The 20204-nt window shown below is 42.9% G+C and overlaps 1 protein-coding gene across 1 annotated transcript; it reads left to right on the forward strand.

Moving 5' to 3' along the window:
* Positions 1 to 1596: 1596 nt before the first annotated feature.
* Positions 1597 to 18397, forward strand: LOC144606734 (uncharacterized). Its single transcript, XM_078423066.1, has 6 exons — positions 1597 to 1714; positions 7789 to 7898; positions 10367 to 10531; positions 12665 to 12709; positions 16178 to 16339; positions 17335 to 18397. Exons 2-6 carry the CDS (start codon positions 7853 to 7855, stop codon positions 17427 to 17429), a joined length of 513 nt encoding a protein of 170 aa, XP_078279192.1. The 5' UTR covers positions 1597 to 1714; positions 7789 to 7852; the 3' UTR covers positions 17430 to 18397.
* The last annotated feature ends 1807 nt before the right edge of the window (positions 18398 to 20204 follow it).

Raw genomic sequence — 20204 nt, forward strand, 5'->3', positions numbered from 1 at the left:
AGTTTGTACGTTCTCCCTGTGACCATGTGGGTTTACTCCCACACACCAAAGATCTGCAGGTTTGTAGGTTAATTGGCTTTGGTAAAAAGTGTAAATTATCCTTAGTGCGTTGGATAGTGATAGAGTATTCGGATCACTGGTTGGTGCGGACTAGATAGGTCGTAGGGCCTGTTTCCACGAACTAAACTAAACTATAAACTAAACAGGCAGAATCTGTTGATATTGGTCTATGACAGGGGTGGCCAAACTTGCTTAATGTAAGAGCCACATACGATAAAGTTCAGATGTTTGAGAGCAGCAAGACATGAACAAAAGAGCCACAAGACATGAACTTAAATATTTTTACTAACCATGAACATTAAATTTACGTTTTATTCCAATGGGGTCTCAATTCATACCCAGTAAATAATTATAAAGCTTGAATTTTTTTCTTATTTACCTTTTATATTAACTGTGATGAAAAAAGGAGCTCAGCCAACATATTTCCAAGAGCCGCATATTAAAGGTCAAAGAGCCGCATGTAGCTCGCGAGCCGCGGTTTGGCCACCCCTGGTCTATGAGCTGAGATATTCACTTTATTTCTCGCCCAAGAATTCAGGTCTTTAACCTGAATCATTAATCTGTCCGTCTCTCCACTGATGCTGCCTGATCTACCAAGGGTTTGCTGCATTTTCTGTTTTTATTTTATAAGTACTCCATTAGTTAAAATGTGCTCTGGCACATGATCTCCTCTTCCTACGCCACATCCTGTCTTCCAGTGTATACAAGCCTAGTCGCTCCAGTCTTTCAACATATGACAGTCCCGCCATTCCGGGAATTAACCTAGTAAACCTACGCTGCACGCCCTCAATAGCAAGAATATCCTTCCTCAAATTTGGAGACCAAAACTGCACACAGTACTCCAGGTGTGGTCTCACTAGGGCCCTGTAGAATTGCAGAAGGACCTCTTTGCTTTAGTTCAGAGATACAGTGTGGAAACAGTCTATTTGGCTGACTGAGTCCGCGCCCACCAGCGATCACTTCTCACTTACGTTATCCTACACTAGGGACAATTTACAATTATACCAAGGCAATTACCCAGCAAACCTGTACGTCTTTTTGGAGTGTGGGAGGAAACTGGAGACCCCGGTGAAAACCCACGCAAGTCGGGGACAACATATAAACTCCGTTCAGACAGCACCCGTAGTCAGGATCAAACCAGGGTTCTGTTCTGGTGCCAACACCAATAGGACACTATTGAATGTACAGACACTGAGAGAGTGAGAAGACTTTTTGTACGATTTTTGTTTTGTATTTTTTTTTTTTTACCTGAATAACATTTATTATTGCAATTTTAAAAATACATCGTAGGGTACACTTTCCAGTTCAAATGAATTCAAGTGAAACAGGCTGGGAGTGGAAACAATTTCAGTGTTGTGTGACAGAGATATAAATATATTCCAAACAACTCTCACTGAAAACTATACAAAACAAACGCAAACGAGCCGATGTTCTCCGAACAGTTCCTTGAGGTTTCGGTTCAGATCCCAGCATCTGCAGCCTCTGTGTCTATTGAAGAAAACGAAACTGAACCTAACGATCCGGCTTAAATAACACAGGCGCGTCGCCAAGTGCAGCTGTCGATGCAATTTTTTCTGGAGGCAGCCTGTGTCTGTGCACAACACGCACTTGGAGTCAGATTACAAGGGCAGTTTGCAGCATTTTATAGCCTTTGGTGAGTTTAAGCCTCTGTCCCACAGGAGATTATTTAGGCGACTACAGGCGACTAGGCTGCCGCCACATGGTCGCCGGTGTGTCGCCTGTACGGTCGTGAATCATCTCCAAAGAGTCGTAGCATTTTTCTGGTCGCCGCTGGATTTTGAAATGTTTTTAAAATATCGCCGACTGTTGGTTTGACGCAATGATCGTAGCTTGACGTCTCCTGACGAAGACGCTGTCGTAGGTTGTCGCCAGGTTGTCGCCAGGTGACGTAGGTTGTCGCCGGTACTGACTTTGTTGAATTCCATTGGCGACTACCTACGTCAACCTACGCCAACCGGCGACAGGTACCGGCGTCTAAACCGGAGGCAAAAATGACGTGAATTATCTTCAGTTGTTGCCGACAGGGTCGTAGCTTGTCGCGGGTAGACGTAGGTTGACTTCAGTTGTCTTAGGTTGTCGCCTGCGTGGTCGTACGTTGTCGTAGGCGCGGTCGTAGGTGGACGTCCTAAGTCGCGATGATTGGGTCGCCGGTTGTCGGTAGCTTGCCATAGCTTGATGCTGACTAGGTGGCAGGTTGTTGTAGCTTGTCGTAGACATTGTCGCTGGGGGGTGGGGGGGGTTAAGTCGTCGGTTTTTCGGCGACCTGCTACGACTATGACAGTCGCCTAAAAAATCGCCTAAGTGGGACAGGCCCTTTTATGCTATTTTGTGCTGGAGTTGGGTTTAGCAGCAAGAACATGTTAATACAGTGATTCAATGCAGAATTTAGTTTCCAATTATATTACTTTTCAATAATGCTATTTCTAAATTCAATGCGAATGCATCAGTGTATTTATAAAAGGGATAGTGTTTACACAGTTATTGTGTAGGAAGGAACTGCAGATGCTGGTTTAAACCGAAGATAGACACCAAAAGCTGGAGTAACGCAGCGGGACCCAGATTCACAACTCTCTGGGTGAAAAAGTTTTGCCTCACCTCAATCCTAAATGGCCTATCCCTTATTCTTAAACTGTGACCCCTGGTTCTGGACTCCCCCAACATCGGGAACATTTTTTCCTGCATCTAGCCCTTTAAGAATTTTATATGTTTCTCAGGTTGCAGGGGAAAAAAACCTGAAGATGCTGGTTTAAATCGAAGGTAAACACAAAATGCTGGAGTAAGTTACTCCAGCATTTTGTGTCTACCTTCGCTTATATGTTTCTAACATACTTGGGATCCTTGATATTACATATGGTCAGAGGCTCCCTTGATATCAAGAGTCAGGGATTCTCATCTCAACGCTGTAATCAAAGCCTCACCAAGATTCCACCAGCAGAAAAATCTTTTCTTTCCTTACTGTATCCCTCCATGACTCCCTCGTGCAATTGCCATCTCCGTTTATCAGGCCACCTTCTCACGCGGCTTCCGGACACGCACCACTTGACCTTTAACCTTTCCCCTTCCCCCTTCCCACTATCCTGAGATCCAGATGGCCATTACAGATGAATCTTGGTCTACTTCCAATTTAGAGCGCTGCACCCCAGGCTTCAAAGTCCGGTCTCCTTCACTTCAGATTGGGATCAAATTCAGATCACTTTGGAAAACACCTCTATTCAGTCAGCAAGGTAACCCTGAGGGCACAAAGTACTGGAGTAACTCAGTGGGCCAGGCAGTATCTTTGGAGAACATGCATAGGCGATGTTTCAAGTCAGGACACTTCCTCAGACTTGCATATTTGGGCTGGGACCATTCTTCATTTCCCAACCTAAAACGTTACCTACCCATGTTCTCCAGAGATGTTGCTTGACCTGCTGAGTTACTCCAGAACTTTGTGTCCTTTTGTGTTAACCAGTATCTGCAGTTCCTAGTTTCTACAGAGTAACCCTGAGGCTGGAGTTACCTGTTACTTTAATTCTCCATCCTATTCCTACTCTGACATCACTATCATTGGCCTTCCCCACAGTTCCAACAAAACATGGCACAAGTTGTAAGAACACGGTGGCGCAGCGGTAGATTTGCTGCCTTACAGCGCTTGCAGTGCCGAAGACCCGGGTTTGATCCCAACTATGGGTGCTGTCTGTACGGAGTTTTGTACGTTCTCCCTGTGACGGCGTGAGATTTCTCAGAGATCTTCGGTTTCCTCCCACACTCCAAAGATGTACAGGTATGTAGGTTAATTGGCTTGGTGTATGTGTAAAATTGGCCTTAGCGTGTGTAGGACAGTGGGAGGAGGAGGAGGAGGAGGAGGAGGAGGAGGAGGAGGAGGAGGAGGAGGAGGAGGAGGAATAATAATAATAATAATAATAATAATAATAATAATAGGAATGGGTGACGTTTTGGGTCGAGACCTTTCTTCAGACTGATGTCAGGGGGTCGGGACAAAGGAAGGATATAGGTAGAGACAGGAAGATAGAGGGAGAACTGGGAAGGGGGAGGGGAAGAGAGGGACAGAGGAACTATCTAAAGTTGGAGAAGTTAATGTTCATACCGCTGGGCTGCAAGCTGCCCAAGCGAAATATGAGGTGCTGTTCCTCCAATTTCCGGTGGGCCTCACTATGGCACTGGAGGAGGCCCATGACAGAAATGTCAGACTGGGAGTGGGAGGGGGAGTTGAAGTGCTCAGCCACTGGGAGATCAGGTTGGTTAAGGCGGACTGAGCAAAGGTGTTGAGCGAAACGATCGCCGAGCCTGCGTTTGGTTTCACCGATGTAAAGAAGTTGACATCTAGAGCAGCGGATGCAATAGATGAGGTTGGAGGAGGTGCAACTGGAAAGACTGTTTGGGTCCTTGGATGGAGTTGAGGGGGGAGGTAAAGGGACAGGTGTTGCATCTCCTGCGGTTGCAGGGGAAAGTGCCCAGGGATGGGGTGGTTTGGGTATGAAGGGCTGAGTGGACCAGGGAGTTACGGAGGGAACGGTCTCTGCGGAATGCAGAAAGGGGAGGGGGTGGGAAGATGTGGCCAGTGGTGGAGTCCCGTTGTAGGTGACGGAAATGTTGGCGAATGATTTGTTGGATACACTGGCTAGTGGGGTGGAAGGTGAGAATGAGGGAGATTCTGTCCTTGTTACGAATGGGGGAGGGGGAGCAAGAGCGGGGCTGCGGGATGTAGAAGAGACCCTAGTGAGAGCCTCATCTATAATGGAAGAGGGGAAGCCCCGTTTCCTGAAGAATGAGGACATCTCTGCAGCCCTCGTGTGAAACACCTCATCCCGGGCGCAGATGCGGCGTAGACGGAGGAATTGGGAGTAGGGGATAGACTTTTTGCAGGAGACAGGGTAGGAAGAAGTGTAGTCCATCTCACGTGAGATGCATTGTTCTGTATGGTGTCGAGTTTCTTGAGAATTGTTGGAGATACTCTCGTGGAGGTAATTAAAGAACATTAAACTCCTGGTTAGTGCCTTGTAAATCATGGAAAATCTAATGGGTGACAGCGGATGATCACTTCCCGCAGTATAACCAATCTTTGGCCTACTCTTATATTCACGTGGTTGATGCAGTTGAGTTTCTGGTCAGGCGTTGCTGCATTAACAATCAAAACATTGTTTGTGATAATGTTAAACCCTTCTTGTACACGTCAAGAATTTGGCATTGAAAATGGAACAGACTCTTTCAGAACCAGTTTCTGTTCTTCAGAAACGATAGGATGGAATAATGCAAACACACTTCCTTTGAGAAATACTGAAGAACATCATACTGACATTTTGCACAAAAAAAACAAAGTCATAAATAGAAAAAAATGGTCTGAACATTTTTATTCTGTATGTCAACAATTCTGCATGCTGTCAAAGAGCGATTGGAGGAAGGAATGGCACAGGAGGTTGATATGAGCGCCACATACAAGAGTCAGCAATAAATAGCCATGTTGTGGATTCATGTCACCTTGACAAAAACTTTCAACTGAAGTCTGCCCTTCAGGCATTTCATGGTTAGATAACTTTCTTCCTCACAATCACCGGGATATTATCTTATTGTTCATAAAAGGAACTCAACAGGCCAGGCAGCATCTATAGAGGGAAAAAGACAGCCAAAGTTTTGGTTCCGACCCATCTTCAGACTCTCCATACGTGCTAACTTCCGCCAGCTTAAGATTATAACATCTGCAGTGTCCTATTTCCCCATTTCATCTCATTGTCATTTGCAAAATGTTCTGTCCATTAATCTGCTTCTTTGAACCTTGACATTGTTTCAGAGGTATGAGACGACCCACTCAGCTACCTCCCTCCCCGCCTCTCCCAGCACTAACACTCAGCTACCTCCCTCCCCGCCTCTCCCAGCACTAACACTCAGCTACCTCCCTCCCCGCCTCTCCCAGCACTAACACTCAGCTACCTCCCTCCCCGCCTCTCCCAGCACTAACACTCAGCTACCTCCCTCCTCGCCTCTCCCAGCACTAACACTCAGCTACCTCCCTCCTCGCCTCTCCCAGCACTAACACTCAGCTACCTCCCTCCTCGCCTCTCCCAGCACTAACACTCAGCTACCTCCCTCCCCGCCTCTCCCAGCACTAACACTCAGCTACCTCCCTCCCCGCCTCTCCCAGCACTAACAATTGCAAAAGGTGGAAATCTGAAATAAGAACAGAAAGTGCTGGTCACAGTGGGGGTGATAGGGTGGCACGTTGGTAGAGTTGCTGCCTTTGCAGCGCCAGAGAACCGGACGATCCTGACTACGGGTGCTGGCTGTACGAAGTTTGTACGTTCTCCCTGTGACCATGTGGGTTTACTCCCACACACCAAAGATCTGCAGGTTTGTAGGTTAATTGGCTTTGGTAAAAAGTGTAAATTATCCTTAGTGTGTTGGATAGTGATAGAGTATTCGGATCACTGGTTGGTGCGGACTAGATAGGTCGAAGGGCCTGTTTCCACGAACTAAACTAAACTATAAACTAAACAGGCAGAATCTGTTGATATTGGTCTATGACAGGGGTGGCCAAACTTGCTTAATGTAAGAGCCACATACGATAAAGTTCAGATGTTTGAGAGCAGCAAGACATGAACAAAAGAGCCACAAGACATGAACTTAAATATTTTTACTAACCATGAACATTAAATTTACGTTTTATTCCAATGGGGTCTCAATTCATACCCAGTAAATAATTATAAAGCTTGAATTTTTTTCTTATTTACCTTTTATATTAACTGTGATGAAAAAAGGAGCTCAGCCAACATATTTCCAAGAGCCGCATATTAAAGGTCAAAGAGCCGCATGTAGCTCGCGAGCCGCGGTTTGGCCACCCCTGGTCTATGAGCTGAGATATTCACTTTATTTCTCGCCCAAGAATTCAGGTCTTTAACCTGAATCATTAATCTGTCCGTCTCTCCACTGATGCTGCCTGATCTACCAAGGGTTTGCTGCATTTTCTGTTTTTATTTTATAAGTACTCCATTAGTTAAAATGTGCTCTGGCACATGATCTCCTCTTCCTACGCCACATCCTGTTTTTCAGACAATTTGGCTAAAACTCAATACGATTAGTCATTTGTGGTGGATAAGTCGTCTCAGTTTGTTAATGCTGCAGAATGGAAGAGTTTGTTCATAATTGTCATATGTTCTGCAGTTTAACAAAGAAGATGAAGTTATGCGTTTGGAAAATCATCAGATTTTCTTAATCACACCTCTTTGATGTCCAATCGTAAATTCAGAGCAATAAAGCAACCACGCCCTCATGCTAAAAAGGACAGGAATGTTCCCAATTTGATTCTTCAAACATGAAGTTAAATTTTCTATGCATTAGTGGTGTTTGAGAGGCTTTTAGATGGGCACACGGATATGCAGGGAATGGAGGCAAATGAATCATGTGCAGGCAGATGAGATCAGTTTATCCTGGCATCATGTTCGGCACTTTGTGGGCCGAAGGGCCTGTCCCTGTGCTGTATTTTTCTATGTTCAATGTGATCAATGTGGTTGACAAAGCTAAAATGGATTGCAAATATACAATGATTTAGATCAAGTTTCATAATTACACTGGGGCCACAAACTGGGATCAATCAGAAGTAATATTAAGGAAAAGCGGCAACATTTTATCAATAATTTTGTTTGTGAGAGTGCTAATGCCCTGTCAGATGGAACCTACGCCTGACATGCTCTGTATTCCTTCTCTTCATTTCAGCAACAGGCGGAAATTGTTATCAATCTTAACTGGTCACATCATTTGAACTGAGAGTGAAATCAAAATGCATCGCCTGGCTTTTCTAATACTGGCCTGCACTCTCCCAACAGGTAAGATATTAGTCTGTTACTGCAAGGGAACTAATGACTTCTGTTTTTTTGTCACTAGAGTATATTTTTTCAAATTTGTTCTTGGAAGATAAGGCATACAACATAGTGGAACGTATCTCTGAAAAGTTGGCTCTCTTCTCTGAACTTCTCTGAACAGCAGGAGAGCTCAGTTTGCTAATATTGTTTTTGCTAATATTGTTAAGTAGGGAATTCTAGAGTATTGATCCTATTATGATAAATCTCCCCACTCTCGATCTCTCTGTCTCCATCACAGTGGACAGCCTATCAGCTGAGATGTGTAGGAAAGAACTGCAGATGCTGGTTTAAACCGAAGATGGACACAAAAAGCTGGAGTAACTCAGCGGGACATGCAGCATCTCTGGAGAGAAGGAATGGGTGACGTTTCTGATCTGAACGAGGGTCTCGGACCGAAAAGTCAACCATTCCTTCTCTCCAGAGATGCTACCTGTCCCGCTGAGTTACTCCAGCTTTTTGAGTCTATTGGCCGACGTCCACTACAGCCCCATTGACTTCCACAGCTACATTAACCGCACCTCCTCCCACCATGCCTCTTGCAAAGACATCACCCCTTACTTTCAATTCCTCCGTCTCCACCGCATCTGCTCCCAAGATATAGTTCTTCACTCTAAGAGATACAAGACGTCTTCTTTCTTCATTAAACGTAGATTCACTCCTGCTGTTGTGGTTCGATCCCTCACCCATGTCTCCTTTGTGTCCCACAGTTCTGTTCTCACTCCCCCTTTCCAGCAGACGTAACAAGGATGGGGGTTCCACTGGTCCTCACCTTTTAACCCTCCAACACATCATTCTGCCGCCTTCAATGTGATCCCACTATCAATTACGTGCTCCCACCTCCAGCCCTTTCTGCATTCTGTAGAGACCACTATCTTGGCAACTCCTTGGTTTTTGCTCATCCCTTCCCACCAAATACCTCACCCTGCAGCACAAGGAGATGCGAGACTTGTTCCGAGAACTCCTATTTTATTTCCATCCAGTGACCCCTGCAGCCTTTCCAAGCGAGACAGAGGTTCTCCCTTGTCCATGCCAGGGTATTGGACACTCCAGTTCGGGTGCAACCTGTCCTTCTTATGCAGGTCACCTCTGCTCCAGAAGAGATCGCATTGATCCAAAAACCTGAACCTCAGCCACCCTGCAGCAACTCCTCAGGCCGATCCTCCTATTCCTACTCTCACTAGCATGGAAATAATCCAGTGACTCCTTCCCTTGAGATTGATTTTAATCTGTTGCCCTACTCCACACATTCCCTCAACAGGACCTAATCCTCCTTTCTACCTGTATCGTTGGTACCAATATGTATAACAACCTCTGGCCACTCACCTTCCCCCTTGAGAATTTCTTTGTACCCGCTCAGGGACATAGAGTCATAGAGTGATACAGTGTGAAAACAGGCCCTTCGGCCCAACTTGCCCACACCGTGTCCCAACATGTCCCAGCTACACTAGGCCCGCCTGCCTGCGTTTGGTCCATATCCCTCCAAACTTGTCCTACCCATGTACCTGTCTAACTGCTTCTTAAACATTGGCATAGTCCCAGCCTCAACTACCTCCTCTGGCAGCTTGTTCCATACACCCACCACCCTTTGTGTGAAAAGTTACCCCTCAGATTCCTATTAAATCTTTTCCCCTTCACCTTGAACCTGTCCTCGATTCCCCTACGCTGGGCAAGAGATTCTGTGCATCTACCCGATTTATTCCTTTCATGATTTTACACACCTCTAAGATCACCCCTCATCCTCCTGTGCTCCAAGGAATAGAGACCCAGCCTACTCAACCTCTCCCTATAGCTAAAACCCTCTAGTCCTGGCAACATCCTCGTAAATCTTCTCTGAACCCTTTCAAGCTTGACAATATCTTTCCTATAACATCTTTGATCCTGATGCCCTTGAGGCAATGCACCATCCTGGTATATTGATCACAGCCACAGAATTTTCTGTCTATCCCTCTAACGATCAAGACTTCCATCACTATACCTCTCCCTAACTCCACCTCTTCCCTGCTGAGCGTCACAGACATTTGTGGTGCCACAGATCTGGCTGCTATTGTTGCTCTCCTCTGAAAAACCTTCAACCTGGCCAACAGTATCCAAAGAGGTATATCTATTGCTGAGGGGAATGGCCACAAATGAATCGTGCACTTTCTGCCTACCCTATTCACCACTCTTGGTTGTCATCCAACGACCTGGCATCTGTACCTCAAGTGTGACCGCCTCACTGAATCTCTTCTCTGTGATGCTCTCATCAACACAAATGCTCCTGAATGAGTCCAACCGAAGCTCCAACAACAGTGAAAAGGAACACTCAAAGTCGCCCTGATCTCCCACATTGTGCACGAGGAGCTACCACTGTTCTAACTGCCACCCCGACTATAATAGGGCTAAAGAGGTAAGTTGAAAAAGGCCTCATTTTATCTTATCTTTTCGCTACTCAGCCTCCTCACAGAGGCGTCTCAAGGCAAAGCTTCAACATTGTACCTCGACAACTGTACCTCGACAACTGTACCTCGACAATGGTACCTCGACAACGGTACATCGACAAAGGTACCTCGACAACGGTAACTCGACAATGGTACCTCGACAACGGTACATCGACAAAGGTACCTCGACAACTACCTCGACAACTGTACCTCGACAATGGTACCTCGACAACGGTACCTCGACAACAGTACCTCGACAACAGTACCTCGACAATAGACATTAGGTGCAGGAGGAGGCCATTCGGCCCTTCGAGCCAGCACCGCCATTCAATGTGATCATGGCTGATCATTCTCAATCAGTACCCCGTTCCTGCCTTCTCCCCATACCCCCTGACCCCACTATCCTTAAGAGCTCTATCTAGCTCTCTCTTGAATGCATTCAGAGAACTGGCCTCCACTGCCTTCTGAGGCAGAGAATTCCACAGATTCACAACTCTCTGACTGAAAAAGCTTTTCCTCATCTCCGTTCTAAATGGCCTACCCCTTATTCTTAAACTGTGGTCCCTTGTTCTGGACTCCCCCAACATTGGGAACATGTCTGAAGAAGGGTCTCGACCCGAAACGTCACCCATTCCTTCTCTCCCGAGATGCTGCCTGACCTGCTGAGTTACTCCAGCATTTTGTGAATAAATTGGGAACATGTTTCCTGCCTCTAATGTGTCCAACCCCTTAATAATCTTATACGTTTCGATAAGATCCCCTCTCATCCTTCTAAATTCCAGTGTATACAAGCCTAATCGCTCCAGTCTTTCAACATATGACAGTCCCGCCATTCCGGGAATTAACCTAGTAAACATACGCCGCACCACCTCAATAGCAAGAATATCCTTCCTCAAATTTGGAGACCAAAACTGCACACAGTACTCCAGGTGCGGTCTCACTAGGGCCCTGTACAACTGCAGAAGGACCTCTTTGCTCCTATACTCAACTCCTCTCGTTATGAAGGCCAACATTCCATTGGCTTTCTTCACTGCCTGCTGTACCTGCATGCTTCATTTCAGTGACTGATGCACTAGGACACCCAGATCTCATTGTGCGTCCCCTTTTCCTAACTTGACACCATTCAGATAATAATCTGCCTTCCTATTCTTACCACCAAAGTGGATAACCTCACACTTATCCACATTAAACTGCCATGCATCCGCCCACTCACACAACCTGTCCAAGTCACCCTGCAACCTCATAGCATCTTCCTCACAGTTCACACTCCCACCCAGCTTTGTATCATCTACAAATTTGCTAATGGTACTTTCAATCCCTTCATCCAAGTCATTAATGTATATTGTAAATAGCTGCGGTCCCAGCACCAAGCCTTGCGGTACCCCACTAGTTACTGCCTGCCATTCTGAAAGGGACCCATTTATCCCCACTCTTTGTTTTCTGTCTGTCAACCAATTTTCTATCCATGTCAGTACCCTACCTCCAATACCATGTGCTCTAATTTTGCCCACTAATCTCCTATGTGGAACCTTGTCGAAGGCTTTCTGAAAGTCGAGGTACACCACTTCCACCGGCTCTCCCCTGTCAATTTTCCTAGTTACATCCTCAAAGAATTCCAGAAGATTAGTCAAGCATGATTTTCCCTTCGCAAATCCATGTTGACTCAGAACGATCCCATACAACTGTACCTCGGCAACTGTACCTTGACAACGGTACCTCGATACCTGTACCTTGGTAACTGTACCTCGACAACTGTAACTCGGCAACTGTACCTCGACAACTGTGCCTCAATAACAGTACCACGACAACTGTACCTTGGTAACTGTACCTCAATAACAGTACCACGACAACTGTACCTCGACAACTGTACCTCGACAACTGTACCTCGGTAACTGTACCTCGACAACGGTACCTGGACAACTGTACTTCGGCAACTGTGCCTCGACAACTGTACCTCGACAACAGTACCTCGATAATTGGACTTCAACAACTGTACCTCGACAACTGTATCTCGACAACTGTACCTCAATAACTACCTCAATAACTGTACCTCGACAACTGTACCTTGGCAACGGTGCCTCGATAACTGTACCTCGGTAAATGTACCTCGGTAACTGTACCCCGACAACTGTACCTCGACAACTGTACCTTGACAACTGCCACTCTCACAATAGCCACTCCATAAATTCACATTGGTGTCAATAAAATAATTACAGTGTAAAAGAAAATAAGTTGATCATAATAGTATTACACTAGTATACACGTTTCTATTTCGTGTGGCTTATTATCCATGTGGCATCCTTTGATTTACAGTGAATGCCTTCCGTTCTCTGGCTGCCTTCCTGGGACTTTCAGCATGTAAGTGCATTGTTTCTCCATATTTTTGTTTATTGCTATAAGTTGTCTTTTTTGCGCGCTCCCCATTCTCTCAGTTAATATCAGTTCCCTCTAATAACATGTTTCAACAGCTGCCGAGGTGCATTGTGAGAAGTCACTTCCCAAATACAAAGCATTCCCAGAGTCTGCTTTAGAAGCATAGTGTATATTTATGACCCTCAGAATATGTTTGCCGAAGGGAAATGAAAAATAAAAATAAAATCAACGACAGTAACAGGGAAAGGTTTTCCATCTTGAACAGTGAGATTTTAAGCAGAGCAAATGAATACGCCATTAACAATGTAAAAACAAATAGATAAGGCTATCAGAAAATATGTGGAATTCCTAATTTTGCAATGTAGAATGCAAACATTGAACATGCAAAAAGCCTCAATTAAGCTGCAGATAGAATATTGTATAAATTGTTGGTCAATCTTCCAGGTAGAACAAAATTAAATGAAAATATAAATAACTTAGCTAAGACATTACCATTGGTGAGAGTTTACAATTATAAAAAGAGTAAAAAAGTTAACAAAAACAGTGACAATTAACCAGGCAATTTTGTGTCTATCAAATTGCTCAGTTACTCCAGCAATTTGATAGACACAAATTGCTGGGGTAACTGAGCGGGCCAGGCAGCATCTCTGGAAAAAATGGATAGGCGATGTTTCAGGTCAAGACCCTTCTTCAGACTAATTGTAAGGGGTGGGGGTTAACCCAACAGTTAACCATTCCTACAATTCACAACGATATATCTCTCTTGGCCTGTCAGGGAACCATCCTGCCTGAAGTTATCTGTTGCCAGCCTTGATTTGTCCTGGTCTTTTCTTGCACCCAGTTCTACCCCCCATCTCCACTGTAATCAGTCTGAAGAAGGGTCCCGACCCAAAGCGTTACCTGTCTATGTTTCCCAGAGGTGCTGCCAGATCCGCTGAGTTACTCCACCATTCTGTGCCTATCTTTGGTATAGAGCAACATCTGCAGTTCCTTTTTTATTAAAATTAACACATGGTTTGATAAGACTTTTGAGAATTAATAACAATAGTGAGAAGGTGAAAGGCATTGAATTGTTTCTATGAATAGTATGTCTATTTTCTATTTAAATCACGTACATAACGAAAGAAGAAGTTATGATTAAAAAGTCTTTATATAGAGAGGATAGATTAAGTCATTCATTTAAAAAATGTAAGTTCCTTGAAAAATATGTTTTGTTTTGGATGGAATGGAACCAAGACTCGGATTGATGAGAGACACAAAATGCTGGAATAACTCTGCGGGTCAGGCAGCACCTCTGTAGAAAAGGAATAGATGACGTTTCGGGTCAAGACCCTCCTTCAGAGATTTCTCCAGAGATGCTACCTAACCCAGTGAGTTACTCCAGCATTTTGTGTCTATCTTTGGTGTAAACCAGCATCTGCAGTTCATTCCTACACACTAGGATTGATGATACAGCTTGTGAAAAACCCAAAGTGGTAAAGTATTTGGAAGCACTGAAATATTTGTGGCGGTGAGGTATTCTATCAGTTTCGAACCTGATTTAATCTGCACAGACAGAATAATGCAAAAGTTCATGAAGAGAAAATACTCAATTTTTGTCATATTTATTTCCTCACCACAGTGCAGAATTCAATTTATTATTAAATTCTGCACAAGTATTGAATCCACGTTCTACATCAATTTCTGACACAAGTAAAAATCAAAATTAAGTTCTCGGTGTCAGGAAATCATATTTTTAATTTGTCAGTTATTATTAATTTAACACACATTTTTTTTCCAATTCATGTATCACCCTCTAGTGTTCCCTTCATATAATGCCTCTCCAGCAATAATGCTACTATTAGGAGCCAAACTAGAGTACAACATGTGAATCTTACTTTCAATGAGGATTATTCCAAAAAGTGTAGGAAGGAACTGCAAATGCTTGTTTAAACCAAAGATAGAAACAAAATGTAGAGAAACTCAGCGGGACAGACAGCAATCTATTTTGCTTTTTATCTGTTCTGAATTGTTTGGCGTTTTTTTAACAGTACTTTATTATAGATCTCTCAGCATCAACGTAATTGCCACATACAGTCTCATCACTGGAACTTGTAATGAAACCACCTTTAACTAAATAGTTAAATTTTACAGTATAGGAATTTTGTTGAGGTTGAGATAGGTTCTTGTTACATTTGTTTTCCAGGCAAACTGTAGTATTTGGCAATTTCTATGAAAGTTTACAGCATGGGAGTAGAAATTGGACCATCGTTTGCCGGCAAGCAAGTGAATTCTATTTTGTGATTTTGAACTATCTTGTAAATCAGGCTGCAGAATAATCCAGTGACTCCATTTGGTAAATACTGCTGCTCTGTAACATGATTTAAAGCATTATGTTTGACCAGAGATGCTGATTGTGACACACTGTGCAGCTGCCCCACATCTTCAGCCATTCTGGTTCAGCCACTCCTTGATCTTGGGTGTGGAGAATGCATTTTTTTTTGTAACTATATGGATTTCCCTTCCATGCTCTGCTTTCCTCCAAATTCCCAAAGAGGTGGCTAACCCACACGATAGGTGGAATTACTTTTGGCACAGGTGTCTGGTGGGAGAATCAGGATGGAATAGATCAGCAACAGAAAGAGAGGATGTTACAAGGAAATAAGTGTGGGAATAAAACAGACAGGGATGATCTGAAAGTCAGCAGAGCTTTGTTGGGTGAATGGCTTCTAAGAAGATAAAGTAAATTAAGATCCATAATTTGTAAATGATTACCAATTCCATGTCTTCAACTAACTGTAATTATAAGTTATATATCTCTCTCTCTCTCTATATATATATATATATATATACACACATATACACACACACACACACACACACATATATATACCTATATACATATATATACACATACATATATGTATATATACACACACACACGCACACATATATATATATATATATATTATATTCACATATATATATATATACATATATATATCCATGTATACATACACACACAGAACATTTTTTTCTCGTTTATTATATTGTTTACAGTGTACTATGTTTACTTATTCTGTTGTGCTGCTGCGAGTCAGAATTTCATTGTTCTATCTGGAACATATGACAATAGAACCCTCTTGACTTGAGTTTCTCAGAAAGATTATTTGTTTGTAATCACTCCCAGCTTTCCATTGTCTTGAAATAATTTTGCTTGGCATGTTGAGGTTTGCGATCAGAATCATATTAGGTTGTACCCCAGTTACAGAACCAGAGCAGGAGGCAGAAACTAGTGCATAAGTTGCATTCAGTCGCAGTAAACCGATCGCCCACAGAATTATACCCAGTTCTGACCCAGTGCCATTAAGAGAGGAAGAAAGAAAAATAAGAGGGACAAAGCTGTTGATATTTAATTGGTGAATAATTCATTATAACAGTGCTTGGAAATAAATGAAATATTCTTCTTTCCAGGTGGTTTTAATTTTGCTGTAATGCATCTTATTTCTGCATTGGGATTTACTGTCAATGGAATAACGGAAGGGTCTATGGCAGACGCATTAAGGTCAATTATCACCTTTTTCAATGGGGACACAATATCACCTGATAGTGTCATCATCACACTTCAGACTATTGGTAAAATATTTTTTTAATGTTATATCGAGGTGGTCCACTGAACCAAATATTTTATGTTGTATTGAAAGTTGTGAACCTCAAAACACCTATTGTCGTTGAATTTAGTAATGCCAGGGAGATTCTGTTTCCTCCCACATCACAGCAGACATTTTCTAGCTCCCCATTCCTTGCAAAGAAATTCTCTTGGCACTCTTCAGTGAAATCGAAACTTGAATTTGGGTCACATAACTGACATAACTTGATATCAAATACCCCAAGATACACGGTTGCAGAAGTATATATAAAGGAGTCACATGAGTCATTGAGTGATGCATTATGGATATAGGTCCTTTGGCCCACCATGTCCATGCTGACAAGTCACCCATCAAGGTTAGCACGGTGGCGCAGCTATAGAGTTGCTGTCCTACGGCGCCAGAGACCCAGGTTCAATCCTGACTACGGGTGCTGTCTGTACCGCATGGGTTTTCTCCGGTTGCTCCGAGTTCCTCCCACATTCTAAAGACGTACAGGTTTGTAGGTTAATTGGCTTTGGTAAAAGTTGTGAATTGTCCCTAGTGGGTAGGTTAGTGCTAGTCTATGGGGATTGCTGGTCAACGCAGACTCGGTGGGCTGAAGGGCCAGTTTCCACACTATCTCTAAACGAAACTAAACTAAGCATCCGGGATTGATGATGTTTAATTAGGCCTTATTTGGAATCATATTGAAATTGCACTTTTAACAATTTTTGAACAAATAGAAATAGTCAAAGGATAAGTTTAGCATTAAGTACAATATATATTTTTTAATTATTCATGTGAAGAATTAATCCAGTTCACCTCATGTGTCTCCTGGTGACATCTTATTATTATTGACAGAAATTGGCTGAATCTCCTGCCCCCTGGTGGATGGGATGTAATGTTATAGAAATAATTTAAAGTCAAGGCTCAATGAAATGATCTATGTACTTGCACCAGGTTTTACTTCAAAGCTTCTGATTCTTCTTTGTTCTCCTTTAGGCATTGAAGGATTTTATCTCTCGACCAAGCTCATGCTGGGAAGCATCGGTGCCCTTTTGTGCATCATCTTCTGCGTGAAACTGAGAATTTTCTGAATTCAGAAGAAAGAAGGTGCTATTTATATCTACTAGGTGACACTGAAAATGCATCCATGCATGAAACCTTGTGTCTACAATAATTGAGATAAATCTCTTAACACACTAAACCAGTTTATAGTACTTGCCTATATTGTTCCTCTTGTTAGCACTACCTGTGCCGAATTAAGAATTTTAGATGAGCTCGTAAACTATTGGAATAATGGACATCAGAAATTACTGCCATGGGTCCAGCCTGTTGTTTCACCCCACCAAAGTACTAATTCAATTCCGGACTCTATTTGTCAATGTCTATTGGATTGATAATATCAAAAAATAGTCACTAAAATATTAGCAAAGTAAAACTTCCGGCTCCTTATAAATGATTTTATTTCTGAAACAACACAGAAAACTATACTAACTTGTACTTACGTACATTGAGTACGTAACTTGAATGTTACTTTAAATGAAAAAATAAACAGCCATTAATTTATACAATTGCATTTCCTGCTAATCCATCAAGAAGGCTGTTTTCAATCCAGCTGTAGATTTTTTATCAAGTACACTTTAAACATGGATCTCGGTGATGTTCACAAGCATCCTCAATCATCACAATCACTAACTTTACAGAGTTCATCTCGCCACTTTCACTCAGGACGGATGCTAACTAACTCATAAAAACATGATGCGATAAGGGGTCCGCAAATCCTTCTGTACACACAGATGGTCAAACGCGGAATCGTTGTCTACAAGAAGGATCTGGAACGAGCTAAGTCCAATATAAGTTAATAACTGGTGACATCAATCCCCAATTATGAAGTACAGCATCTTGATGATTAAGTGTGAAACTGTCGAATCCATTTGTAACTATTGTAATGTGAATACTGTAAAGTACTGGCAAATTTTTGGGTCAGTTGAGCATTTTTGAGCTCAGGCCTGAAACTGCTCACCAGTATGTACTGTACGAGGCCTGAATAAACTGAGGGATTTACCACTACCGTATAAGATTTTTTTTGTGTGTGCTGTCTTGATCTTGGCCCTACGTGAAATCCAAATTCAGCGTGCAGATCAAACACACAAATCCCTCCAACAATTGACACTGTGTGCAGAGTACTGCACAGGACGACTGTCAACAGTGTGGCTCTGAAGTGAATATGTTTATACTTTCCACCCATTGCAAGAGGAGTAGACCTGATATTGTTGTCTGGTGATAAAAGTTGTGGTACCCAAAGAAACAATCAGAAGGAAAGGAATGCATGGGGAATTTACATGACAAGATCACTGTGGGAGGTAAGACGCCAGGGTAGTGATACGGAGAAGTTAGACATCGGGGTACTGACACAGAGATGTTAGATGTCTGGATACTGACACGGAGAAATAAGGCACAAAAGGCAACTTGTGCAGGGGAGAAACCTGAAGGCATATTGGTAGGCACATGACATACTGACAATGGCTACTGACAAGTAAAGTGTTGGCATCAAATGGGGATCCAAGGTATCTGTAGGACATGAGTACAATCAAGCCAGTCATGAGGACCATTGCTTTCATATAGGTTTTTGTTGTATACATTGCGGTATGATTTGGATACTCTTTCAACGTTTTTCACTGTATCTCGACATGTTGCAATAATAATAATAATACAATAAATATAAAGGAGTATCTACTATATCTAAATACATGTATATTATTTAGTGGGTTAGTATTATTTAATGTGGTATTCACGTTAATTCTTAAAACCCTAGTTATTGAGATAAGTGTGGTATATTGCCTCATCAATGGATGGCCACTGTAATGACTATGTGAAAGAAAAACTTCATTTTGAATCAGAGGTGCTGAAAAGAACAAAGGTGCTGTGATGAAAAAAAAAATGACATGTTTAGTGACCAAATGAATAGTTTGATTGGATTCGTCAGGCAGTGGCCAGAGAGGTTCATGATCAAAGGTGAACAATATTGCACAGTGGTAATGTTTGCAGTGATAGAATAACTTTAGGGGCGGCATAGTGGCTAAGCTGGTTAAGCCGCTGCCTTAAGGTGCCAGAGACCTGGGTTTGATCCTGACCTTCGGTGCTGTCTGTGTGGAGTTTGCATGTTCTCCTGTGAATGTATGAGTTTCCTCTGAGCGTTCCAGTTTCCTCCCACATCCCAAACACGTGCAGTTTTGTAGGTTAGTTGGCCTCTGTAAATTGCCCCAACCGTGTAGGGAGTGGATGAGAAAGTAGGATAACATAGACCTAGTGTGAGCGGGTGATCGATCGATTGTCAGCATGGACTTGGTGGGCCGAAGGGCCTGTTTCCATGTTGTATCTTTGAAATTGTAATTGTAAAATATTGAATGGCAGCAGGCTGTAACAGAGGAAAACATGAAACACACTAAATAAATGCAAGAAGCAGAGAATGATAAGGACCATTATCATAGGCATAATAGGCATAATAAATTAAAGAAAGAATTAATGAATTTGAATGAAGATAATAAAGAGAATAAGAAAAGCGAGGAGGTGAAAGACCAGAAAGAGCAAGATAGAGGGGAATGTAGGTTTGGGAATTTTCAGTAGGTAGGTGAGGTAGACAGCAGCAATTGGTTCCAGATGAGATTTTACATGGGTGGTATTGGATGTGGCCAAATGCCAGCAGGGAAAAGTGGTATCTCCACATATTGCAGGAAAATGGGGAAATTTGGAAGAGACCAGTGCAGTAATTAGAGTGGAAAGACATTTTGACTGCACTGCAGTTAATTAAACATATATGGCTCTGTATAGGAGTTAGGATGTAGGACTGTACACAAAAAAAAGCAAGT

The sequence above is a fragment of the Rhinoraja longicauda genome, chromosome 27 (genome assembly GCF_053455715.1).
Source record: "Rhinoraja longicauda isolate Sanriku21f chromosome 27, sRhiLon1.1, whole genome shotgun sequence".
Lineage (NCBI taxonomy): Eukaryota > Metazoa > Chordata > Chondrichthyes > Rajiformes > Arhynchobatidae > Rhinoraja > Rhinoraja longicauda.